At 35.2% G+C, this 26,794-nt stretch overlaps 1 protein-coding gene across 2 annotated transcripts in view; it reads left to right on the plus strand.

The window, feature by feature from the left end:
- The window catches only part of HNRNPLL (heterogeneous nuclear ribonucleoprotein L like), a 40,672-nt gene that overhangs the window by 8,538 nt on the left and 5,340 nt on the right, over positions 1-26,794 (plus strand). For both annotated transcript variants that reach the window (XM_030799823.1, XM_030799822.1), the window contains 11 exons: positions 2,765-2,883; positions 8,553-8,790; positions 10,797-10,882; positions 12,565-12,661; positions 12,748-12,820; positions 17,048-17,119; positions 21,158-21,375; positions 24,799-24,920; positions 25,388-25,589; positions 26,278-26,335; positions 26,420-26,518. In XM_030799823.1, the coding sequence (XP_030655683.1) occupies positions 2,765-2,883; positions 8,553-8,790; positions 10,797-10,882; positions 12,565-12,661; positions 12,748-12,820; positions 17,048-17,119; positions 21,158-21,375; positions 24,799-24,920; positions 25,388-25,589; positions 26,278-26,335; positions 26,420-26,518 (1,384 nt within the window). The remainder of the gene's footprint in view (positions 1-2,764; positions 2,884-8,552; positions 8,791-10,796; positions 10,883-12,564; positions 12,662-12,747; positions 12,821-17,047; positions 17,120-21,157; positions 21,376-24,798; positions 24,921-25,387; positions 25,590-26,277; positions 26,336-26,419; positions 26,519-26,794) is intronic.

The following is a 26,794-nucleotide window of genomic DNA, read 5'->3' on the forward strand; positions in this document are numbered from 1 at the left end:
CGAAATATCGCAACATTCCTAAGAATAAGGGTGTTCTTTTACATAACCATTACTATTTTCTTACTAAAGACAGTGATAATTAATTCTATTATGTTAACCTAATATCCTGTCTGTATTCAAATTTCTCTAGTTGTCCCTAATATGTGTTTGATAGTAGTTTTAACTATTGTATAATAAAGGCTCACATACAGCATTTGGTTTTTTGTTTGTTTTTTGTTTTTTGAGTTTTTTTTTTGAGATGGAGTCCTGCTCTGTCGCCCAGGCTGGAGTGCAGTGGCGCGATCTCGGCTCACTGCAAGCTCTGCCTCCTGGGTTCACGCCGTTCTCCTGCCTCAGCCTCCAGAGTAGCTGGTACTACAGGCGCCTGCCACCACACCTGGCTAATTTTTTGTATTTTTAGTAGAGACGGGGTTTCACCGTGTTAGCCACGGTGGTCTTGAACTTCTGACCTTGTGATACATGGCTTGGCCTCCCATAGTGCTGGGATTACAGGCATAAGCCACCGCGCCCAGCCAGCATTTAGGTTTTTTTTTTTTGAGATGGAGTCTCCCTCCGTCGCCCAGGCTGGAGTGCAGTGGCACAATCTCGGCTCACTGCAACTTCTGCCTCCTGGGTTCAAGCAATTCTCTGCCTCAGCCTCCTGAGTAGCTGGAATTACAGGCATCCTCCACCACGCCAGAGAAGGAGTTTCACCATCTTGGCCAGGCTGATCTGGAACTCCTGACCTTGTGATCCACCTGCTTCAGCCTCCCAAAGTGCTGGATTACAGGCATGAGCCACCACGCCTGGCCCAGTATTTGGTTGCTGTGTCTCTTAGTCTCCATATAGAATCTTCCCTCCACTGTTTTTTGTTACTAACTTTTTGAAGAGTTCAGGCCAATAGAGTTTTCTGTTGTCTTTTTATTTACCTTTGCCACCTGATTTCTAAGAATGGACTGAAATGATTCTCTTAATTATATTTTGCAGTTTATTATTTTCTAATTATTTTGAGAGTAAAACTTGTTATACTTTAAATACATGCTCTGTTTGGCAGGTAGATATTATTTAGAGCTCTTCCTGCTTTATTCATTTCCAGTTATATTTAAGAATGTAATGATGATATGCACATTTGATTGTTGAATTTCATCTAGACAGAGTCTCATTGTTAATGTTGCTTAAGAAAGTGTTGATTTACTTAGGGTATAGTCAGAATGATTCATTTCAAACTTAGTGGCATGTAAGGGATATCTGTTTAACCATAGGAAAGACGGAGCATAAGCAATTCAAATAAATTGCAAGGATAGAATTAGTATTGGCAAAGGACTGAGTTTATTTTTTGGATTTGACAGTAGCCTCAGTAGTTCTGTGGTTACTTTATATATTTAAATCAGTTCCTTTCTTTTAGTCGTGACATAATTTTTTACTGGCAGGGCATTTAATTTGTTATATTTTCCTAATAGTCTTTATCATAAAGAAAAATTGGTGAGACATTTAAAATAGCCTTAAAGATATTTAATTTTCTTAAAACAATTGTTAAATTTTAATGGTAAAATAGTGCTTTCAGATTAGTCTTGTTATAGGAAAAAAAAACTTTAATAAATTTCTTTTTGTATAGACAGGGATGTACACGGTGGAAGTCATTTCTGAAGTTATGATGCAAGAGAAGTGCCTGATGGCATTTGTAAATACAGATCTTTGTCTTAATGGAACTTGAATAAGTAAATGAAAGCTATTTGCATTTTCAAAGTAATTCGTACAGATACTACGTTTAAAAATAAACTTTAAGACCATATTCTTACATTTTGAAACATCCTGCCTGGCATACTCGAAGATACACAATATTCCATAGATGCCCAGGAGGGCTTGCATTTTTGAGTAGTTCTTATTCATCCCCCTGCCTTGCAAAGATGGTACCCTTGTATAAATGTAAGTTGTCATGTGTTTAGTGAATTAATACTGCTAAGTGAGTATCTTCAAGTTATAGTGGGACTGGATAACCAATTAAACAAGAGCAAAAGATGATACAAATCTACTATGTTACAGGAAAGATAAGTATATTATCTTCATTTTGAGGAAAAATTTTTGATTGGAACTTTTTGTTCATTTGTACTAGTTGAGATTTTGATTTTATGGAGGTAACACTGAACTAATGAGTATCAAATATACTTCCAGTTGTAGCATGCCCTATGTATCTGCTAAATTTTCTTTCTGAGATTTTCTTGAAGTTGAAATGTTGTTAAATAACATCTTTGTACTTCTTACTGAGATAGAATGCTCCCTTTTTAGAAATTAAAAATTTTAAAACAAACATTTAATTATTTTATTCTCATATCCTTTTGCTAACTTGTGAATTGCGATTTGGTTTGGGATTTAAAAAAATGTTTACTTTTTAAGCAGATTTGAATTTGCTAAAAGATGCAATTCAACTTAGACTTAAATTTTTTTTTGTTTTTTTTTTGAGATGGAGTCTCACTCTGTCGCCCAGGCTGGAGTGCAGTGGCGCGATCTCGGCTCACCGCAACCTCCACCTCCCGGATTCAAGCCATTCTTCTGCCTCAGCCTCCAGAGTAGCTGGGACTACAGGCACGTGCCACCACGCCTGGCTAATTTTTGTATTTTTAGTAGAGATGGGGTTTCACCATGTTGGTCAGGCTGGTCTCGAACTCCTGACCTCAAGTAATCCGCTCACCTCGACCTCCCAAAGTGCAGGGATTACAGGCATGAGCCACCGCGTTCGGCCTTAGACTTAAAAATTTTTTAACTAGAAATTATTTTCTCTTGCTAGGAGGCAGGTGGAAGTCATCATAAAGTTTCTGTTTCACCTGTCGTCCATGTTCGAGGACTCTGTGAATCTGTGGTGGAAGCAGACCTCGTGGAAGCGCTGGAAAAATTTGGGACAATATGGTAAGGATGATAGGGACTTCATGTAGATTGAAAACGGTGTGGTAGAATAATCCTTGCTTGCTTGTTACAAGCCTTGATGTTTAGCATAGTAAATATTGTTTGTATATATAAACAAAGTAGTATCTATTGTTTGCCTATGACTGTATTTCTTTGGAACGTTTTAAGCCTGCTATTTTTAACCTTCCTGGGTGATGCATGAGTGTATTTTTGTAGAGCTATGATCACTTCTCACTCCCCAGCAAAGTTGTATAAAGAAATTATGTGCGCTTTTCATCTGATTTTCAAATGAGTCCGTGAGTCCTATTCAAACACTCTTTAAACCAGTCAGTTGATTACATGCTTCGTCTTCAGAGTTTCAAGTAGTGATGCTTAAATATTGATTTTTTTGTTGTTCTTGATTTTGGAATATTTAGGAATTAATTGGTAACTAAAAGTAAGCAGATTAAGGGTAGACATTATTTGTTTAGGTGCATATTGCTGTGAGTTCTTTTGTTTATGTGCATATACCTATGAGTTCTTTTTATTTTTTGAGTCAGGGTCTCACTCTCTTGCCCAAGCTGGAGTGTAGTGGCACATTGATGGCTCACTGGAACCTCCACCTCCTGAGCCCAGGTTATCCTCCCATTTTATCCTCCCTAATAGCTGGGACTACAGACGCATGTCACTATGCCCGCGTAATTTAAAACAATTTTTTGTAGAGATGGGGGTCTCTTAACATTGCCCCAGCTGCTGTCCTGGGCTCAAGCTGTCCTCCCACCTCAGCCTCCAGAAGTGCTGGTATTACAGGCTCTGTGAGTTCTTAATGCAAATCATGAGCAATATTTTATCCTAGTTTGTCCTCCTTTTGTGCCTTGTATTCACACAGGCCCCCCTGTCTCTTCCCACAGCTGGTGTATACTTAAGAATATTAACTTAAGTGAAAACGTAATTAGAAAAGTGAATCTGCTGCCAAAAATAGACACTTAAAAATTCTAAATTATTTTTGGAGTATGCCCGGCTGTTGTTCTTTTCTTAATATAGATAATCTAGAGTTGATTTTATTATTTTTTTCTTGATGAATATGTTTAGAGTTTTTGTTATAGCTATCGAAGCCACAGATCAAGTTGAAGTACATAAATAGAAGAGAAATGTCAATGTATTTTCTGAGATACCCTTACTGCTTCAATTTTATAAAAATTCATGTTAAGTATTTGAGTATTGAGAGGAAAATGCATAGATAATGAGGTAGTGATCAGAGATGTCCAGCAGAGGGTATCCAGCAGAAATGGATTATTTCTTCAAAGGAATAGTAGTATTAGGTGATACCTTCCATCATGGTATCATTTTATTTTCTTGGGTGACCTCATTGAGAGGTAAATAACTTGGCAAACACACATTAACCTTGGACATACAAATTGAGAATCCACGTGGGCATAGTAAAGTTTATATGTTGAAAGTGTATCACTAAGTTGATTATATCAATTCTCAGTCATTTGGAGTGGATATTGGAATTAAATCTGCGTGGAGAGTTACATATTAAGTAGACAGACTCCTTAGACCTTTAGTCTTGCTGTTGGCAGTAGACTAACCCCGGTCTCTATAAGGACCTTCTAATGATTATATAAGTGGCACATTGTCCTATGGAATTATAAAGAGGTGGGTGTCTGTGGTTTATTTTTCCTCTATTCTTGTATATTTAGGGCTTTAAAATGTATTTTCTTAGGCAGATGTCAGAAAACAAGTTGATGAGCCAATATAAATGGAAACTGTGGGAAGCAGTAACTATTTTGATGTTAATTAGTACCATGACCTGAAGGTTAGGAATTAAATAAATAGAACTATTTTAAGTTAGTAATTTGAATTACTCCTGGTGGCCTTTGCATTTTTAGACTCTAAAATTTTGATTTGATACTTAGTCTCTGGTAAAGTCTTCCATATGTGAATGTCATTCAGTTAATTTGCGTCATTTTGCCCTCAAGATTGGTAGTTATGTGGATAGAAAAGTCTGAAATAATTGGAACAAATTAGTGTGTAATTAAGAGCTTAATTGGCATAAATAGGTGTAATAGGAGTTTCAGTTGTATTAAATGAACTTGGATATGAGGTGGCTGCTATTAAGGCTGAAAGAACCTTGAACAGCCTCCAATAGAAATTTTGCTTCAAAATGTTACAATTTGGAACCTTTCCCTTTATTTAATGGAATGTGTGGGATTATAAACAGTATAGAAACTGCTTATATTAAAATGGTGAGTCACCAAGTTCAGTATATAGTAAGCTTATATCTAAAAACTAGATGCCTAGGCAAGAAGCTCAGAAGAAAATATAACAAGATACTAAGAATGGTTGTGTTGTGTCAGGATAAAATTGCTTGTATTTTTTAACTTTTATTATTTTTCTATACTGTATGCATTATAATCAAAAGAGTATTTAAAATATATGTTGTATTTCTTTTTCCCTTTCTCTCCCATTAAAGGAGATATTAGGAAATGATTAGTTTTACAATACAACATTTGGGAGGACCCAGTGTGTGCACTAAATCTGTTGTCTTCTCCTATGTTTTTATTTAGAAATTAGTAAAGATTTTTAAATTGATGGAGTTAAAAGCATTGACCCTACCATGTCCCTTAGCTTTTTTGTTTCTTTAGCCTTTTCTCTCTTTGATCTCCCACTCTTTCTCATATTACCACCTTTTTTCTTTATTTTTTTGAACTCCTGGGCTCAAGCAATCTTCCCACTTCAGCTTCCTGAGTAGCTGGGACTATAGGCACAAGCCACCACACCTGGTTTCATATGAGTGTGTTTTAAAGATTTTCAAAAAACAATTTAAGCACATGCTAAAATGTCTGTAACATTTTAGTTTTTTTTATATTGAATATTGGCGATAAAAAGGAAAATAAAACATTTTAATTTTTTCTTTATCTTCATTGATGCTACTTTTCTGGGTAACCTTCACTTTTAAGTTGTGCTTTTAGCTCACTTTTTTTTTTTTTTTTTTTTTTTTTTTTTTGAGACGGAGTTTCACTCTGTCACCCAGGCTGGTGCAGTGGCGCAATCTTGGATCACTGCAACCTCCGCCCTCCAAGTTCAAGCAATTCTCCTACCTCAGCCTCCCAAGTAGCTGGGATTACAGGCACCTGCCACCGTGCCTGGCCAGTTTTTTGTATTGTTAGTAGAGACGGGGTTTCATCATCTTGGCCAGGCTGGCCTTGAACTCCTGACCTTGTGATCCACTGACCTCGGCCTCCCAAAGTGCTGGGATTACAGGCATGAGCCACCGTGCCTAGCCAGCTCACTTCTTATTTTAGTCACAGAAAGCAAATGTACTAAGTCTATAACAGGCCAATAAATAATTTACTTCTGTACCTGTATTAGTTTGTTGTTACATTGCTGTATTGCTATAAAGACGTATTTGAGAGTGGGTAATTTATAAAGAAAAGAGGTTTAATCGGCTCACAGTTCTGCAGGCTATACAGTCTTCTGCTTCTGGGGTGGTCTCAGAAAACTTAGAATCATGGCAAAAGGTGAAGGGGAAGTATGCACATATTTACATAGCCTGCAGGAGAGAGAGAGAGAAAAAAAAGAGAAAGAGAGAGCGTGCGCACAAAGTGGGAGGTGTCACACACTGTCAAACAACCAGATGTTGTGAGAACTCTATCAGGAGACAGCACTAGGGGGATAGTGCTAAGCCGTTAGAAACCACCCCCATGAGCCAATCACCTCCTACTAGGCCCCACTTCCTACACTGGCGATCACAATTCAATACCAGGTTTGGATGGGGACACAGAGCCAAACCATATCAGTACCTTTATAATTTTCTGTTTTCATATGGCATTATTAGCGTAATAACATAACCTTAGTAATACAGTTAGATATTAAACCAACTTTTTTGTTTTGTGAAAGAAGATTTTTTCTTCTTGAATTTATTTAGCATAGACCTGATAGCAGCGTTTTCTATTTTTCACATGCAAGACTTTAGAACTTCAGTGAAGCGTCTGTGTTTCTAAAAGGAATGTCTCCTGGGATTTATATCTTGCACTTTTAGTTGGTAAATCTTTAAATTCAATGCCTCGTTTTTGTACTTCTTTAATTTTGAATGATGTGGGTGGGGAAAACTAATAAGCCCCCCCTAGATTAACAAATATGTGCCAGGCTCTGTTTCTAGCTTCTGAGGACAAAGACGAATGAGGCAAGATATGTTAAAAAAAAAAAAAAAATACAGTAATAGTTACCTTTTATTGAGGGTGTACAATGTGCAAGGCAATCCGGTTGGCAGTTTGTATGTAGTAACTGTAATCTTGACAATTCTCCAAGTTTTATAAAGCTGACATTTATTGTAATAATAATTTGCCAGGCTGTAAGGTGATCTGTTTCTTATTAATACTGTACCATTTGTCAGTTTCCATAGTGTAGCAGTAGGTCCTGGATGCCTGATTGAGAAACACTGATGTCACTGAGTACCGGACCCGACATTTCTTTGGCCTTCTGCTATTACGAAAACCACTTAATTGTATTTTAAAGCATTTTTAAGGTTCTTGTTCCTGTTAATAGAGGACATGTTTCCCCCATTGTGATCCATGTACTGTGATTTCTGTCTTCAACTCTTCCTTCCTTTTTTATTCTTCATTTCCTGTATTAAAATATATCTTCTTTATTCTTCATTTCCTGTATTAAAATATATCTCCTCCAAAAAGAATGTACTGTATTATATTTTGGGGTTTTTTTGGCTGCTTTGTTTGTCTCTCTAGTAAAGAGTGTACTATGAAAAGTAAACATCTTACCCTCCCGCTCATAGACAATCATGATTGCCGTATTCTAATGAATTTTTTTTATGGATGGTTAATATTAAAATGTTTTGGAGGAGATTATTTGTATGAACTTTGGAACTTTGGTCAGTCGGTGGTTGCTTCCATTTATATTTATCTCTGTTTTAAAAGTATAGTCAGTTCTTAGCTATTAGTATGGATGTTTATTCAAGAAAATTCAAGAGAGGTAGTAGTTTCTGCTGTTAAGTAGGGATTCTGTCTGCCAACCTTCTGTTGAGTTTGATCTCCATTGGTTTCTGTGTCTTTGAAATTTTTTAATACTGCTTCAGAGTAGCACCCCAAAGAATAAACTGGGTTGTCTTGTTAGTAACTAATAACAGATAATTGTTTTTGAGGAGGTCATGAGGTAGATAAACTTAATCACTGGGAGATAAGCTTTCATATGTATACATCTACCTGTTATACCACAATTCTTTGGATGATTCGAGAGTTGACTTACCTCATCCCTGTAATCCCAGCACTTTGGGAGGCCAAGGTGGGCGGATCATGAGGTCAGGAGATCGAGACCATCCTGGCTAACACGGGGAACCCTGTCTCTACTGAAAGTATAAAAAATTAGCTGGGCATGGTGGCGGGCACCTGTAGTCCCAGATACTAAGGAGGCTGAGGCAGGAGAATGGCGTGAACCTGGGAGGCGGAGCTTGCAGTGAGCCTAGATCGCGCCACTGCACTCCAGCCTGGGTGACAGAGAGAGACTCCGTCTCAAAAAAAAAAAAAAAAAAAGTTGACTTACATTGGACACAGGTAGTGAAGAATACTGTGGGATTTGACACATTTTTATTAAAGTCTGCTTTTATTTAATTGAGGACAAATAATGTTAACGGAACTTGCTGTGTTTGTGTGTTTCCTCCTTATCTCCCTTTTCAGCTATGTGATGATGATGCCATTTAAACGACAGGCTCTAGTGGAATTTGAAAATATAGATAGTGCCAAAGAATGTGTGACATTTGCTGCAGATGAACCCGTGTACATTGCTGGTCAACAGGCTTTTTTCAACTATTCTACAAGCAAAAGGATCACTCGGCCAGGAAATACTGATGATCCATCAGGAGGCAACAAAGTTCTTCTGCTCTCAATTCAGAATCCGCTTTATCCAATTACAGTGGTATGTGTTTTAGTATGACAAATGAAATTAAAAGTGATTTTGCAATTTGCCTCCAGAGTGACTGGTCTGTAGTTTTTTCCTTGCCATCTAGATACTAGAAAATAGTTTTTTTAATTTTGAAAATCTTGACTATCAAGTTTAATGAACAAAGAAAAAATGCTGAGCACCATAGTTAAAAAGATAAGCACAATTGTCATAATTAAATAGGCACATTGAAATTTTTAACGTATAATCAGTACCAGTTCTGTTTTTGATAATAAGGAATTATAGACAGACTTGTTTGAAATCGCTCAAGAAATCTCTGTCACGCATATGCCAGCATATATATAAGAGCATCTACTAGGTAATGACAGAATCCCATGTTACGGTAAGATGCACGTATCATTATGAACTATTTTGCATAGCTTGTTAAAAATCTGTCTTTGATTTACTTTAAATTCCCTGCTTCTTTACTCTTTTGAAAAGTGTTATTGGTAGAAGTTTTAAAAAGGATTTGTTTCCAGAACCAGTTTTCTTCCTACTCACATGCTGTTTCATAATAAGCTAGTAACACAGACACTTAATTTTTGTAATGAATAGAAGAACATCACAGTAAGGGGAAACTTCAGTTGGTATCATATGTAGTCTGGGCATATGATACTGGGACATAAAGCATAAGATATTCTTTGGATTTAATTAGACATTTTGTATTTTAAATATAGACTTATTAATATATAGTAATATATTTATAATATTCGGTGTTGGGAAAACATAACTAATCTAGTGTAGGTACTCTGTTTTTTGTTATATCTCTGGTGTGTAACAATGCAGCTGTGTAAATTATAGATGCTCAAGAAATTTCTTGATAGTTGAATAATTACTCCTAAGTAGTAGGTATTTAGATTCTTAGATGACTCAGGTGTCTTGTTTAGTGACATGTAACTGTATGGTCTTCCTTGGGTCTTTTCTTTATAGCCATTGTCCCTTGAAAAATGAGTACCAGAGTTGTTCTAATATTATCTCTTAATATACATATTTATTACTATAACACAAGTGATTATAATATTAAACATTTCAGTGTCACATTCGGAAAAAATATTCATTGATTATAGTTTTGGTTTATTAATTTTATATCATCAGAAGTTATTTTAGTCACCTGTTAAGAAAATAAAAATTGAGGATTCATTTAGGAGATAAAATAGGTGACAGTGCTTTCCAAATGTTCCATTGGAACTTCTTTAATGTGGGTGTATTGTGTAGGTGAAGACATAACTTAAGATTTATTAAAGTATAATAATTTTAGGCCAGCATGGTGGCTCATACCTATAATCTTAGTACTTTAGGAGACTGAGGTAGTAGGATCCCTTGAGCTCAGGAGTTTGAGACAGCCTGGACAACATAGTGAGACTCTGTCTCTAGAAAACATGAAAAAATTAACCTTGTGTGGTGGTGCATGCCTTGAAGTCTCAGCTACTTGGGAGGCTGAGATCGTTTCAGCCTGGGAAGTCAGGGCTGTAGGGAACTGTGATCGTGCCACTGCACTCTAGCCTGGGCAACAGTGTGAGACCCTGTCTCAAAAAAAAAAGTAATAATTTTAAAAATTAATTTTATTAATCAATAGAAATGACATTTTGACAGTTGATGGTGTTTTTTTTTTTTTTTGAGATGGAGTCTTGCTCTGTCGCCCAGGCTGGAGTGCAGTGGCGCAGTCTCGGCTCACTGCAAGCTCCGCCTCCCGGGTTCACGCCATTCTCCTGCCTCAGCCTCTCCCGAGTAGCTGGGACTACAGGCGCCCGCCACCACGCCCGCCTAATTTTTTGTATTTTTAGTAGAGACGGGGTTTCACCGTGGTCTCGATCTCCTGGCCTCGTGATCCGCCCGCCTCGGCCTCCCAAAGTGCTGGGATTACAAGCGTGAGCCACCGCGCCGGCCACAGTTGATGGTTTTTAGGTAAAACAAAATGAAGTATAGCTTTAATGTCTTTTCAGGTGTAAAGTGTGAAGAAATCTTTTTCTTTTCCTTCATAGGATGTTTTATATACTGTATGCAACCCTGTTGGCAAAGTGCAACGTATTGTTATATTCAAGAGAAATGGGATACAAGCTATGGTTGAATATCCTTTATTTGTAAATTTTTATTGATGTGTAATTCATATGGATCTTATTTTTTCTGGCTTAAGCATTTCTAGACAAGTGGTGTTTACTTTGTCCTCTCACAAAAATCTATGTGACTTAGATTTAAAAAATGAAACTGCAGTACTCATAGGGAATTTTACTATTTATGATAAGAATAACTTGCTACGAGAAAGCAATCTAGTGCTTCCTTTTTAAGCTGTTAAATAACACTATTTGAAGATATGTACACTTGTACTATTTTGGAATTTATCCTAAGTGAACTTTTCTGACTCCCTCTTAAAGTAGTTTGGAAGTACCGAAACTTTAGAGTCAGTAAAATCTTACCTTTTTTATTGAACCTTTAAAATGGTAATGGTTTATGTAAGAACTTCTTTATGTTAAATTTGTCATACGTTGAGTAAGAAGAGCAAGTTACAAAATAGTACAGATAATACACTTTCCCCCAAACTGGACCCATCTTAAATAATAATAGAGAAAACCCCAACCTATGTGTGCATGTGTATGCACAGAAGAAGGTAGGGATATACAGCAAACTCTTTAATAGTGCTTACTTCTGGCAAGGGACTTATGTTTTATCTTTTTTTTTTTTTTTTTTACCTTATATACCTTTGTGATTTTATTTTTTTAAGATTATGGACTTAAGCAATTTTTTTAAAAACTGATAAAATTTTAGATAAAGTATTATAAAACTCTGCCTTCTCAGAAATATGTAAAAATCATGTATTTGTTTTGTATTATTTTGGCTCTTTGTAATGTTCTTCTTAAAGAGTAAAATCTTTTCTGTTTCAAGGTTGCAAGTTGTCCTTTGCTAGGGAATGGGACCATGCTCCATTATCTCCTCTGCTTTCCGATTTATAAAGTACTAATGATGACCTAAAAGAATTAAGGTAGATAGTTTGGTTGTATTACGTTTTCTTTGGTACCCTTGATTTTTTTTTTTTTTTTTTTTTAGACGGAGTTTTGCTTTTTGTTGCCCAGGGTGGTCAAGTGATTCCCCTGTCTCAGCCTCCCAAGTAGCTGGGATGACAGGCACCTACCACCACACCCAGCTAATTTTTGTATTTTTAGTAGAGATGGGACTTCACCATGTTGGCTAGGCTGATCTCGAACTCCTGAGCTCAGGCTTCACCTGGTTCAGCCTCCCAAAGTGCTGGGATTACAGGCGTGAGCAACTGTGCCCAGCCACCCTTGATCTTAAATTCTCCTGGCCAGGCACAGTGGCTCACGTCTGTGATCCCAGCACTTTGGGAGGCTGAGGCGGGCGGATCACGAAGTCAAGAGATCGAGACCATCCTGGCCAACATGGTGAAACCCCGTATCTACTAAAAAAATAAAAAATTAGCTGGGTGTGGTGGCACACACCTGTAGTCCCAGCTAGTTGGGAGTCTGAGGCAGGAGAATTGCTTGAACCTGGGAGGTGGAGGTTGCATTGAGCCCAGGTTGTGCCACTGCACTCCAGCCTGGTGATAGAGCGAGACTCTGTCTCAAAAACAAAACAAAACAAAACAAAACAAAAAATTCCTAAAAATTCATCCTGAAATTGGTAAAACATTTCCAGAAGTAAAAGAGCTACTTCTGATTATTTTCAATCCTGTCCTTTGGGAGTGAATAATGATTAAGTATCGGATACCTTAAACCAAATTTCCTTAATAGAGCTTATGTTTGAATCAGTCCTTTGTGCCCAGAAAGCTAAAGCAGCACTCAATGGAGCTGATATATATGCTGGATGTTGCACACTAAAAATTGAATATGCACGGGTAAATATTTTTTTCAACACCCTACCCAAGAAATATTTATGCTTTGGATATACAGTTTGAACTTACATTATTTTCAATCTTAACAGCCAACTCGTCTAAATGTTATTAGGAATGACAATGACAGTTGGGACTACACTAAACCATATTTGGGAAGACGAGGTAGGTATTTTATACATTTTAGAATGTACTTAATCTGCTGACAAATTTTTACATGCAGTTAGATTCTTTTTTCCTGAGATGAGCTAGTTAATTCAAATGAAAACCTTGTTGATGAATGCTTTTGTTGCAAAAGGCCATGTAATGCTGGAAAATAACCTTGAACATTAGTGCCCCCTACTGGTATGTACTGAGCTATTTATATTTAGTTCAACAAGGAGCCCACACATTCAGGCACGCCCGCAGTTCAAGGACTTGCATTTCTCCAAGCAGCTCTCTCTCTTTGGAGGAGAGGAAACTGATTCAGAATATTCCTTACAAACTGCAAACTTGCACACTGCTTCTCTATGGAAAGGACTTTCCCCCAAGCTGGACGAGGCATTAAGAAGGATAGAGGACTCCAGCAGGCTGACTCTACACTTCATCATGCACAACATCGGCATCAGCAAAAAGCCCTCTGAAAAACTCAGACTCGCAATTCACCTTGACTGCATACTGCATGCACCATCACCCCAAGTTTTTAAAGGAGGACACTTAACAGTACTTCAGAATTGCATGGGATGAACACCATGATAGACTGTGCCCATTTATTCAAGTTGTATGTATATATTGGTCTGATTTCCCTTAAGGTTTCAGTTGTAGAATTTAAGACTTTCCACTAACGGAAACTAGACTTCATCTGCAATGTTGTAAATCTTAATGCCCATTACTGTGACTGTTTGCAGCTTAGATTCAAATTGTTAATTGGCAAATAACCAGGACCAGTTTATTAACAGGTCTTGGGAATTGATAATGCTCAACCAATCCACACAGATAGTAAAAATAAAAGGATTAGAAAGGTGCACACTTGCTGCATTGTTTACTTTTTAAATTTTTTGTTTTTTTCTCAATTGTCACTGAACAGAAATTCTAACATAATGAAAAGGTGCATTATATGTGAAAGACGTTCTTCTGTGTGGTTTGATTTTTGTAAAGTGGCTGTTTATAAGTTGTCACTTTTTGTAACAATTTAAGGTTATCACTGTCAATTTGTGTAACTAGAAATTTTGACATTTCAAATGTAGGTGAAAGTAACATGTCTGTTCAAGATAGAATATATTTAAACTTGATAAATCTGAAAATAAGAGCATTTCATTTGAGATGCATCTTCACCTATAAGTGCTAGATTTCATGAGCATAAATTTGACTAATAAAATTGTTCAACTAACTGTGTGGCAGTTCTGGAATATACAAATTAAAATGTGGATCTTGTAAAAACAAGGGGGCTGCAGTATTGGCTACATCTTAACTACAATATTAGTGTTTGAACTACAGGTTGGAAAAACTCAAGATGAGTATGTCTGTAAAAGTAACTAGAAAAAAATTTTATGGCATACAAAATATCTTGGGCAGTGGGTACTCTATAGTGCATGTACTCTAGCAAAAAGAAACAGACAATGTGATGATTGATCTTTTGCATGTTTGCATATTTAGGTCTTTTAGATGATTGGCTCCTTTAACTCTCAATTCCCAGGAAATCATCTTGCCTTATGCATGAAATTGCAAATAGGTTTGTTTTGTAATGGAGCTTTGGCTAGACCCCATGTTTTTCACTACTTATGGAAATCTGCTTGGCCTTGGGTTGGTACAGTTGATGTCAGTATTAGAAAGCAAATCCTTAGCACTGAAACAACAGGACACGTGGTTGATGAGAAATGTCTCACTTCTGTCAATTTACAGTTATTGACCACTCGGTTTTGTTTTTTTAAAAAATCTCATTTGAAATAGTTTTGGTTGCATTTTTCTCAGGGTCTCTTTAAACAGTTATAGATAAGCTTATTTTAATAGTGTTTACATCTATTCTTTTAAAAGGTCTGAAGTTTACACAAAGCCAGCTGAGGTTAGTTCTTCATATAATTCTAGTCAGATAAATTTAGAAATGTATAAGGTATATATGTGAATAGTGAAATATAATTAAAGCACATAAAACGGTTTTAGTTTATGCTTTGAAGGAAAATTTTTTGTTTCCTAATTCCTTACAGATATTTGTCTTGCAAGACCATAACAGTTTATGTTTTTGTTTCTGTAGAGCTCTTAGCTTGCACTCAAGTTGATAGCTATTGAAACTGTTAGGTTGCTATCCCCAAATAACGACCTTCATAACATTTTTTTTTTACCAAAAAAAAAAAAAAAAGCTTTTTTTAAAAACATATCTTCACATTTTTCAAAGCCCTTTTCAGCTTGAATTACATTTTAGTGTAAAGAATCCCTAACCAGGACGCCAGGGAACCCCTCCAGAAATCTTAGAACCTGTAGATAGGTGCATCTTTTTGGGGAGAAGGTTCACAGCTTCCATCAGATCATTTGACTCTAGGAAAGCTTACCACTGTTTAGAAACTGATATATTTAGTGTTCAGCTTTCTGCTCACTTCTGTTTTACGTGACCTATTATGCAGTGAATACTTCAAATGAAGTGAATTATTAATGAGAATGTTTGGCTGAAAGATACCTTGGAAGATAATCTACTCTAACTCCTTCATTTATGAATGAAAATTGTTTCTGCGACTATACAGCAAATTAGTGGTTTAAGTTGGAATCATCTGATTCCCAACCCAGTTCTCTTTCCTTTATAGCACACTGTTAACTGTATCAATAAAACTGAGTCATGAAGACATTATGGTTGTTGTGGTTTTAAGATTCCTAGGTCAGATAAGGAATTGTATTTAGTGTTTGATGGAGTATGCTTAAGCAGAGGAACATTAACAGAATGGATTAGTAGGCTAGACTGGCTCAAAAGGAGTGAGACTTGCATGATGAGAGATGTTAGAAGCCATATAGTGGAAGGAACTGTGAATGTTAGGATTGAAGAAGAAATGACTTTGGGGAAATGGGGTCAGGGGGACAGTCATAATAACTTCTCGAGCATTTAGAAGAGGTTTTGGACAATCACTAAGTCTGTAAGGCCCTAAATGGGGGTAGAATATGGGTAGAGGATCAATTTCTATACAATATAAAAATTAATTTTCTCACAATTTAGGGCTATCTGGAAATCTTGTTATTGGTTTTGGGTAAGCAGAAGCTAAATGGTCCCAACTGACAGAGATGATGTAAAGAGAATTTTTACATTGAATAAAAGTTAAACTAGATGGCCTCAGTCCCTTTCAATGACACAATAACTTGGAATAGGTGATTAAAACTTTACTTCTCTAGACTGAAGTGAAAATTAAAATATTTCTCATCTCCCATAAACCTCATTTGTTTAGGTGACTAAGGATATAGGTAAAGCCTCTCTGAATTTTCAAGGATTTGAATGACCAGAGTCTTAAGATACATATTTTTAAAAATCTTATTGGGCACTGTAATTTCATCAGCAAACTTTCTAAAAGTATTGTATAATGATTTTTAAAATTTACTAACCAACATAGGAGGTGCTATTTTAGAAACTTATAAGTAATTTTTTTGTTGATGTCTCTAATTAGATTTGGGAAAATTGGCATGCCTTTTCTGAAAATGTAGCTAGAATAAAAATTATCCTTTAGAGTATTGTAGTATTCTCATCCAATAATGTAGCCCCCTTGGTTAGCTTTATCTTGGCATCTTTAAAGTTTGGGAGTTGCTCATAGTCCTACCTGGTGTTATGGTCAATAGACAATGACCTATTCATGATATAATATGAGCCAGTGATGTGAACATTTTCAGCTCTCAAGTCAGGTGTTTGTAAATATGTGCATATACTTATAAAATACTCTGTGTTTACTGATTGTGAAACCATGTAATACAGGTTGTTGTTGGCTTATGCTGAAACTTCTTGAAAGAAGCCCACTTTGAAAATGTGTTGCTGTTGAAGCTAATAGTATGATTCAGGTACTGTCTTTCAAAAGTACTGCACTTAAAGCTTGTTTTAAAGACATGTATTGGTAAAAACTTCTGTACAGTGTCAAACTTCTAGCATTGTGTACATTCACTTTCTGAAAAGTATCCATTCTTCCTTAAATTTGAAAGCGTGATTGTATTTGGCATTTGCCAAAAAGATATATTCAAGTTAAGTGGAATTTGTTAGATGGAATTAATTTTTTACACTCTTGGTGTTGTGTTTAAATTGGATATGAATGGATGTTTAAAGTTAACCAGGAATCGTATTTCTTTTATGAATTGTTGTATTGGATGTTTTGAATGGGTGTTTCCCATCTGAGAACTCTGTTAAGTACTTGGGTCAAAATTGTTAAAACCATGTTTCTACTTTTGTGTCAGATAGAGGAAAGGGTCGCCAGAGACAAGCCATTTTGGGAGAACACCCTTCTTCGTTTAGACATGATGGCTATGGTAAGTTGTCAAGGCAGAAAGAAGGTAGTATAGATGAACTATTTGACTTGCTGCATTTCTGATGAAGTATGGCACATTTCTTGTCTCTCTATTTTTCCTGTGCATCTGCCTTGGTTTATATAGGATCAGTCCCTTATAATGTACCCCCAGGAGTTGTCCAAAATTTGTTTTCTTAGGATATTGATTAAAAAAAAAAAAATCCTTGAGATAAGTGAGAGCTACTAGTTGGGGATTGAATACTTTTTTGCCATTATATTTTGGTTTGGTTTTGATTTTTAATGGGTTCTGGCTTGTAAGAGGACCAGAAAGAAGAATTATTGTTCAGTAAGTGTATTTTCTTTCATTCTAGCAATTAGGAACAAAGAGGAATTTTGAGTGATAAAAGCAGAAAGAATAGGGTATTTGTCAAAAAGGAAACATGCTTCTATTTAGACTCACCTTTTAGTTCTATAGCTGGTATTTTGGCTTCAGTTAAATTTGTTCATATTTATTCCCCTTTTAAAACTTCTCAGCTTTTACTGTTTGCTATGTTGATAAGATTATGGAACCTGGAATAATAATCTGCCCCAGGAAAAAATTACGTAACGTTAGGTATCAAACTATTGTTCTTATAAGTAGAATCTTTTAACTAGCTGTAAATTGTTTGAAAATATTCTTTAGTTTTTAGTGGTAGTTATTGACTCTACCTATTCTGTGCTTTAAAGTTGAAGCACAATACTATTAAAGGTGGCAGAAAATAGAAATTCCTATATTGTAGTCTTGGGATTGGTCACTGAAAAGCACCTGGTATTGCCTATTGTCCTAAATGGTTCAAATTGCCTACATATTTACTTTAGTGACCATTCTTAGCTGTGAGTTTTAGCTTATTTTCTAGTGTTTTTCTTTTGAACTCTAGTAGTGTGTGTGTGTGTCTTCAAGGTTCCATAGTCTATATGGCAGAAAAGATTGAAACCATGTTTTGTCAAAACAGTAAGTGTGGTATAGAATGAAAATCTCACTACAGTTGGTTTAGTGAATGTGTACCTTGATTATTTTTCTTAGTTATTCCTGTAGCAGAGTAAATATTAAACATGGTTGTATGGGTAGTTCTGATCCTGCAGTAAAAAAACACTGGGTGTCTTTTGCACTTTGATAATGGAGGGTTACAAAAAATTTGCCATTACAAGTTTGTAGTATAGTTGTAGAGTCATGGCAGTCAGCTGAAGGCTAAAAACTGGTTAAATATTTTGCCAAAGCGGATTAGAAAAATCTGTGAAAGAATAAATGAAGGACAAGGAACTCTACTGTAGTAGTGTGGAAACAGATTTTTTCTTAGTATAAGTCTGCCTTCCTTTATAAAATATTTTACCGAAAAATAGTATAAATGAAATATGTTATATACCCTGCAAAAATTTTTTATTTTTAAAAAACCTATTGTGAAATTCTTTGATAGTTGTGGTGGGATTATGTAGGGGGGTATCCATTCTGAGCTATGTCCATTAAGATATTTAATCTCAGGTTAATTTGTTCTATTTTTCTAGGGAAGTAAGCAGAATTGGGGTATAGGAGGAAAAAGAGTGAATAAAGAGGCAGAGAAGTAAGATGAGTAATAGGGGAAAAAGCAAAGATGGGGGATGTGTGCTAGTGATATTGAGCCTTTTTACAAATATTGCAAATCACACATGTATCCCTTCAGATCAGCACTTCAGCAAAACAGGTTTACTTGCATTTTGGGATCACCTTATAGATGACCTTTCCTTTTCCTATGTGATGACTATAAGAAAGGGAATAGAAAGAGTTAATTATGGTTCAGGACCCATAGATTCCATCAGATTAAGTTTATTCATTGGTTTATTATAGCAGTATGAAATCTATGTGAATCATCACAATTCTCTACATCTTTTGATTTGGGAAGTCCAGATGTAATGATATGAACTGGTAGAAGCTTTCATAGTTGAACCATGGCAGAAATTGATACATAGATTTATTTGCTATAAGCTCAAGAAGAGTTTGTATATTAATTTGTAGCATCTTTGGATATGGTTTGTAGACCAAAGATTTTAAAGCTTGAAAGATGAAAAATGCCTTCAAGATGTTAATATACCATTTATGTAGCATTTTTCCATGTCAGTTTTTTAAATATTTGAAGCATTAGTTTTTTAAACACCCAGACTTTCTATTATCAATTTAGTGTAGACAACTTTTAAAAGACTTCTGATTTTTCTTATCTTAAATAATGTAGGTAATACTTTAAGTAGTATAGATAAGATAATTTAATAATGATGGCTCAAAGTCATAATTATAAACATCAGTTATTCTTTTGGACTGATTGTGGTTGTTACTTAGGACAGTAGATCTCAGAGGTTTTGGACTTTAGCCACTATACATAGAGTAAAAGTTTCCACTGCCTGTCTACCATGTGTCTTCCTACTTCCATGAAGAAGAAAATTTAGTGTGATGATAGTGAAGTGTCATTACTGTACAAGCAAATGGTAGGTGGCAGAGAGGCAGTGTATTATGTATATGTACTTTTGCAGTAGGAATAAGAATAATTGATACTTGAATCTTGGTGTGTGTATAAGAGCCTAAATTACAGGCTAAAATAATTACTAAACAGTCTAAAACCTAATTACTAAACAGTCGCTCATATGGATTGTTTTGTTAAACTACGGATTGCCAATAAAAGGAGTAGTTGAAATCCATGACCAATTTAAGGAGACACTGATGATACACTGATAAAATATTCCTCTCTAAAATTGCAGAAATTCACACTGTGTTTGTGTGTGCTTGGTGGTAGTGTTACTGTGTTGTTAAGAATGGCAGCTGTTGTTAGAATACCGAAAATTGGAGTCTACCATAAGCTCTAATAGTATGTTATGAATACCAAAATTCAGTAGTTCTTAGTAACTCACTTAGTAGATAGATGACAGTTGTCCCTTAGTTCTGTGTACAAGTGCAACTCAGTGGCATTACATACTCTTTACTTCTTGAGAAATAGAGAAAGGACTTGGTTTTTTGGATTGGTTTTGCACATCAGGGGGACCTTTGCATGTACCCTAGATGATGCTTCTGTTATTATTAGGAGCATCTAAGATGTGAAGGGTTTCTGTTTCTAAGCTGCATGTCTCCATCTTAGTTGCTGCTTTTGAGTTCCTCTGCCTTCTTATTGCTGTAAAATGTGCCCTATGCCTACTTTGAGTGTCATTTTCTCCACCCTCATTTCTTTTCATTCTGCACTCTAGCTTTATTTTTTGTTACATCTGTTGTGGATGGGAAAAACAGATAAAGTTGTTTAAAGCTACTCTAAAGTTAGCAAGTTAATCTTAATGAGGATTCTCAATGTAAGAGACATAGATTTGTGTGTTTCTGCTGAAATAGTTTTAGATACTCAGGCATTATTTCCTTCTGGGTTCTTGATATTGTTTCAAAAAATGGAAGTTGTAGAGTAATAAGACACCTGTGTGTAGTTGAGTTATTAACTAAAATTAGAATTAGGGGAATAAGATACCAACCCAAAAGTACATAGTAAAATATATTCAAGGAAACAACTTTTCAGTGGAACTGAAGAGGTTCTTTTTGTTATATCTGAAGAGGTTTTTTGTTATAACTGAAGAGGTTCTTTTTGTTATATCTGTATAGAGATAACTTCCTAGATTTCACTGTACATGTAATATTATTACTCCTCCAAAAGACATTGGCAGGAGGTTTATTTTTTAAATTTGAGGTATAATTTGTATGCAGTGGCCCCAGATTTTACATTCATTTTCTTAACCCCCCCATAGCCTTTTTTGTTAAACTATAATTTTTTAAAAATATAAACTTATAGCCTGGTGTATGCAGGTATAGGTCAATATATATTGTATCTGGTGCAAATGAATACAGATTTTATTAATTTTCCTCAGGTTATACTGAAATAGTGATACATTTGAGTTTTCTTTGTACATCAAACTAGCTAATATTAAGAGTTTATTTTTTTGTGTGTTGCAGTATATCTACTAAAGTATTTACAAACAGAACTATATGTATATGTTAATTTATTTATTTTGATCATTTTTATAGGATCCCATGGTCCATTATTGCCTTTACCAAGTCGTTACAGAATGGGCTCTCGAGATACACCTGAACTTGTTGCTTATCCATTACCGCAGGCTTCTTCCTCTTACATGCATGGAGGAAATCCCTCTGGTTCAGTTGTAATGGTTAGTGGATTACATCAACTAAAAATGAATTGTTCAAGAGTCTTCAACCTGTTCTGCTTATATGGAAATATTGAGAAGGTAAGTTTCTCTTTATATTAGTTTCTTTTGCTAGGATATTCAGTGGTAATTCTGAAAAGGCTGCAAATATGTGTCTTCTCCTTGTATCAGGAATATCCAAATTCTTTCAGTAATGACCCACATAAGCTAAAAATCCATTATATAGGAACTCTGGAAAATGTTTTTTGTTGATAAGTAATCAGTATAGGTTGTTGATTCTACAAATATTTTTTAAATAACCAATATAAAAAGAAGTCTAAAGCAGTAGTAATCAACCACTATGGTATGAGAGGCCTGAAGTCTATATTTTGGTGATCTCATTTCAAAGAGATTCTAGCATTTAACATGTTGAAAGAGCAGTTACTTTCATGGAGGGTATATATAAAAACAAGCTTCAGAGCCTAGCCAGAAGTTGTGAATTTCAGAAGAGTTCTAGAATTTATGCACTTGCCTCCTAAATGCCAGGGTTCTATTCTCTTCGGAGGAACCATGTGCATTTAGCTCAATCAGTATTTGAAACTGACCCACTTTGATAGTGTCCAAAACTTTCTGTCTGGCAATTTACATATTTTGAAGGTCTTTAATAATTTTTAGCTTTATTATCAAATAACTGTGTTTTCCCCCAATCTGCGAAGTTTTATTTATTGATACCTCACAAATATGAGATAAATAGTTTTTGAAAGAATCATGGAAAATTTAACTAGGAAAATGAATGGTAGTCTTAAGTTACCAGTTGTTTGATAAAAACACTTGCTAATTTGAGTTTTAGTACTGTAGTAATGTGTTTTTTTCCTGTTTTAAGTGATTTTAGTGTTCTTTGCAACAATAAGTACTTGCAGCATGTGAGTCACTATGTGTGGGAGGGGAACATGGCTTGAAAAGTTGCTACATTTAGTTCTTAGTTCATTAATTCTAAAGCAACTCTTCAGAATTCTGAAACAAGAATTTTGTCAACCATTTGATCCCAGTAAAAAAACAAAACAAAACAAAACAAAAAGAAAATTCCACATTTGGTCTGGGGGATAACATATGGGATACTTATGCTTGTGTAACTGGCCAAGAATACATGGGATAGGTTTAGTAGCATTGGGAGAAGTATTATTTTCACACAGACACTTTATCTTAGACCCAAGTGTTAAGTGGAGGGAATGCATGTTTGATAATTAAATGGGCTTTAATGTATATTTTAACTTTATATTTTCTTTTTGTGCTTTTCACATATGCAGACAATCAGAATCAGGCAATTTAATCAACATCTTTAGTAGATCTTTGTCTTTTGTGTTATGAACTAATTGTCTCATATGATTTAGAAACTCAAATTACTTTTTCTAATAAAACTTAGATTTTTTTTATGTTATTTGACTAATTCTAGTCTCTTTCACCCTACATTTCCCAAGTTTTTTTTTTATAAAACATTTTAAGGCCGGGCGCGGTGGCTCACACTTGTAATCCCAGCACTTTGGGAGGCCGAGGCGAGCGAATCACGAGGTCAGGAGATCGAGACCATGGTGAAACCCCGTCTCTACTAAAAAAAAAATACAAAAAAAAAAAAAAAAAAATTTTAAATGATAAGCTATGATACGTTGAACTCAAACTATCATAATCCTTTAAAGATCCATATATAGTTAATTTTTTCTAACTTTCTTTTGGAGATTTACCAATACAAGAACCACATATTTAATGTGTATATTTAGTCACTATTAGATTTGTAGATAGTCATTGGATTAAATCAAGGGAGAGGAATTTTGTCCATGAGAAGACAAGAGATTTCAAATAAAGCTGAAAAATCCTGTTACAACTGAGTTTTGTTCAAGTACAGGTGGAGTATATCCTATTAAAGTGGGTAGTTGAAGTGATGGAAATAGAAGCCATGTTTCATTTGTTATGTAAATACATTTTCAGTATTCTTTAGAGGTCAATAGATAAGAAGGAAATAAGTTCAAGGTGTCATCTATGCCATTGGTACAGGAGTCCTCCCTTATCCACAGTTTTGCTTTCAGTTACTCACTGTTAACTGCTCCAACAATAGGTGACTACAGTAAAATAAGATATTGTGAGAGAGAGAGCATGTTCACGTAATTTTTATTATAGTAGATCGTTTATAATTCTTCTATTATTTTGTTAGTCTATTACTGTGCCTAATTTATAAATTAAACTTTATCATAGGTATGTATGTACAAGAAAAAGCATAGTATATATATGCTATGCTTATATATAGTATATACTATGCTTAATCTCTGTCTCTATCTATCTATCTATCTAATTATCTTTCAGTACTGTCTGCAGTTTTTTTGTGTGTTTGCTGTGTGTTTGCTTTTGAGACAAGGTCTTGTTCTATCGCCAAGGCTGGAGTACAGTGTCACAGTCATAGATTACTTCAGCCTCTAGCTCTTGGACACAAGCAATCCTGCCTCAGCCTCCTGAGTAGCTGGGACTACAGGTGCATGCCACCATGCCCAGCTGGTTTTTATATTTTTTTTTTTGTAGAGATGGGGTCTCAACTGTGTTGCCCAGGCTGGTCTGAAGCTCCTAGGCTCAAACAAGCATCCCACCTTGGCCTCTCAAAGTGCTGGGATTACAAGTGTGAGCCACTGCACCAGGCATTGTCTGCAGTTTGAGGCATCCATTGGGGTTCTTGGAATGTATCCCTCAAAGATAAGGGGGAACTACTGTACTTAATAGCCACTTAGGGACTTCCCAAGGGCTAAGCACTATGCTGAATGATATCATACTTTATACCTTCTAACCCTTACAGCATTATATTCTAAAACTGGAAATAGTACAAGAGGGTAAGTATGGCCTCTGCCCAAACTGTCATGAAATAACGTGTGTTCCCCTATGTTGCACAAGCCTTCCTGTGACCATGGTATCTCAAGGCTATTTTGTATTATTTCTTACATAGCATCTTGTTTACTGCATTAACAGAATTCTACATAGTTTGTAATTACTATTTGTTTACTTTTAAATTTCTGACTTAACTACTAGAATATAAGGTTCAAGAAGATGTCTGTTAACATTCGCTATTAAATCCCCAGTACCTACCACAGTGCTTATATATAAAACATATTAGACACTTAATAAATATTTGTTGAAAGAATAAATATTAACGAGTGCTGCCAGATGGTATTATCTGTATTTTCAGCGACAATCCATGGCTCAGAGAAGTTAAGTATATTGCCCTCAAATCACACAATTAATACATAACAGAGTTAGGGTAAGCCTGTGCTGTTCTTCAGTGGGCTATACAATAGTAGTATAGTGTTCCTTTTTAACTATTGAATTTTGATAAGAGTTAAGGGTATCTCATAACATGGCAGAATATAGTTAAAATCCAGGTGATCTTCCGTATGTTACTTTAACCACTTAGGTCGTATTGTCTTTTAAAAATTTTGTTACTGTAAAAGGGAATTAAATGGTCACGTTTTTGGGATTTTGTGTTTACAGGTAAAATTTATGAAGACCATTCCTGGTACAGCACTGGTAGAAATGGGTGATGAGTATGCCGTAGAAAGAGCTGTCACACACCTTAATAATGTCAAATTATTTGGGAAAAGACTTAATGTTTGGTAATTATCTATCTTAAATGATAAATTTTAAAAAATATTTTAAAATCTTTGTCTTTTTATTAGAGACATTAATGTCAACTTGAGAATATTTTAATGTAACTGAGGGCACATCTGAAACAACAGCTGTAATACTGTTATTTTAGACAAGAGTTAGGGTTGTATCACTCAGATTTTGCTTAGCTATACCTGCTTTTTAGTTTTGTGATGGTAAAACATGTTAAAATGGGCAAGTTTTTATGTTAAAGTTTTCTAATATGAGAATATATTTAATAGGTTTTTTTTCTAATTGATGTCTAAACTACAAGAGTGATTGATTATAACCCAAACGAAATCCTCTATTTAAGTAGCTCTATGTATGCCTTTTTTGGTTAAGATTTATGCAAGCAAAATATATTAGCATTCTGAGACTACTTGCTGCTTTTTATCTAACAAAGTACTTTTGTATGTCTTTTCTTTCCAATCTTTAGTGTGTCTAAACAACATTCAGTTGTTCCAAGTCAAATATTTGAGCTGGAGGATGGTACGAGTAGCTACAAAGATTTTGCAATGAGCAAAAATAATCGCTTTACAAGTGCCGGCCAAGCATCTAAGAATATAATCCAGCCACCCTCCTGTGTTTTGCATTATTATAATGTTCCATTGTGTGTCACAGAAGAGACCTTCACAAAGGTAGGCACTGAAATACAAATGTGTATAGAATGTTGCTATTTCCTATTTTAAAATCTGTTTTAGCTTCATTTTGAAGTCGTCTTGCTCATTCTTTTGCTTTTGATATTATTAGTATTTTATTTACTTGGTACGGGATAGTTTATTCCTTGACCATTGTACTTTTCTGGCCTCCATTCCTCATTGGTCTTTGTTGATTTGTGGCTCAATCCTTTTGAGAGTTGGAATTAGAATGAGATCATCTTACTCCTGCATTCAGAAAGTTATTTAAAGACATATCATGTCTTTAAATCTCACCCATAACAAAATTTTCTCTATCCATATCGTTTCCCCTAACTTAGAAAATGCTAAGTAGGAACTGTAAGAAATGCTTCAGATAAGAAATGATTTCGTGGAACTCTACTCCCTACCTTAAGTACTAGATAAATCCTGGTCAACTCTGAGAATGTATATTTTATTTAACAAACCTGTGGTTTTATTGTATAGCACTAAGTTACTTAATATAGTTTATAGAATTTTACTGTTTTTAATTGATTTTCTCATACAGCTTGATATTAATGTAAAAACATACTTGATTTAATCCATTCATTCGAGAATTAAAACTTAAATTCTGCCATAAAGTTTACTTTCTGTAAAAAAGGGGGATATTATTTTGGCTATATTTTTAATGAAGTTTTACTTTCTTTGGCAGTTGTGTAATGACCATGAAGTTCTTACATTCATCAAATATAAAGTGTTTGATGCAAAACGTAAGTGAACAGTCTCTCTTTTAAAGTTTTCTGGTCAAGTTGGTGATAAGTAATAATAACTGAGTTTGTGTTTTTTTGTTTTAGCTTCAGCCAAAACACTTTCTGGGCTATTAGAATGGGAGTGCAAAACTGATGCAGTAGAAGCGCTTACAGCACTGAATCACTATCAGATAAGAGTCCCGAGTAAGTAAAATGTTTTATTTGTGTCGTAATTATTTAGTGCCAGTTACCTTCACAGAAACATTCATGGTAATATAAAAATAACACTTAATAGGCTGCTTAAAAAAATACAGATAAATACAAAAAAGAAAGGCATATTAATTCCTGTATTAGTTATCTATTGCTGTATAACAAATTGCCATAAAATTTAGCATCTTAAAACAGCAAACATTTATTATCTTACTGTTTCTGAGGGTTAGTATTTTGGGTGCATTTCAGCTGGGTGATTTGGGCTTAGGA

This window comes from Nomascus leucogenys, chromosome 19 (genome assembly GCF_006542625.1).
Source record: "Nomascus leucogenys isolate Asia chromosome 19, Asia_NLE_v1, whole genome shotgun sequence".
NCBI lineage: Eukaryota > Metazoa > Chordata > Mammalia > Primates > Hylobatidae > Nomascus > Nomascus leucogenys.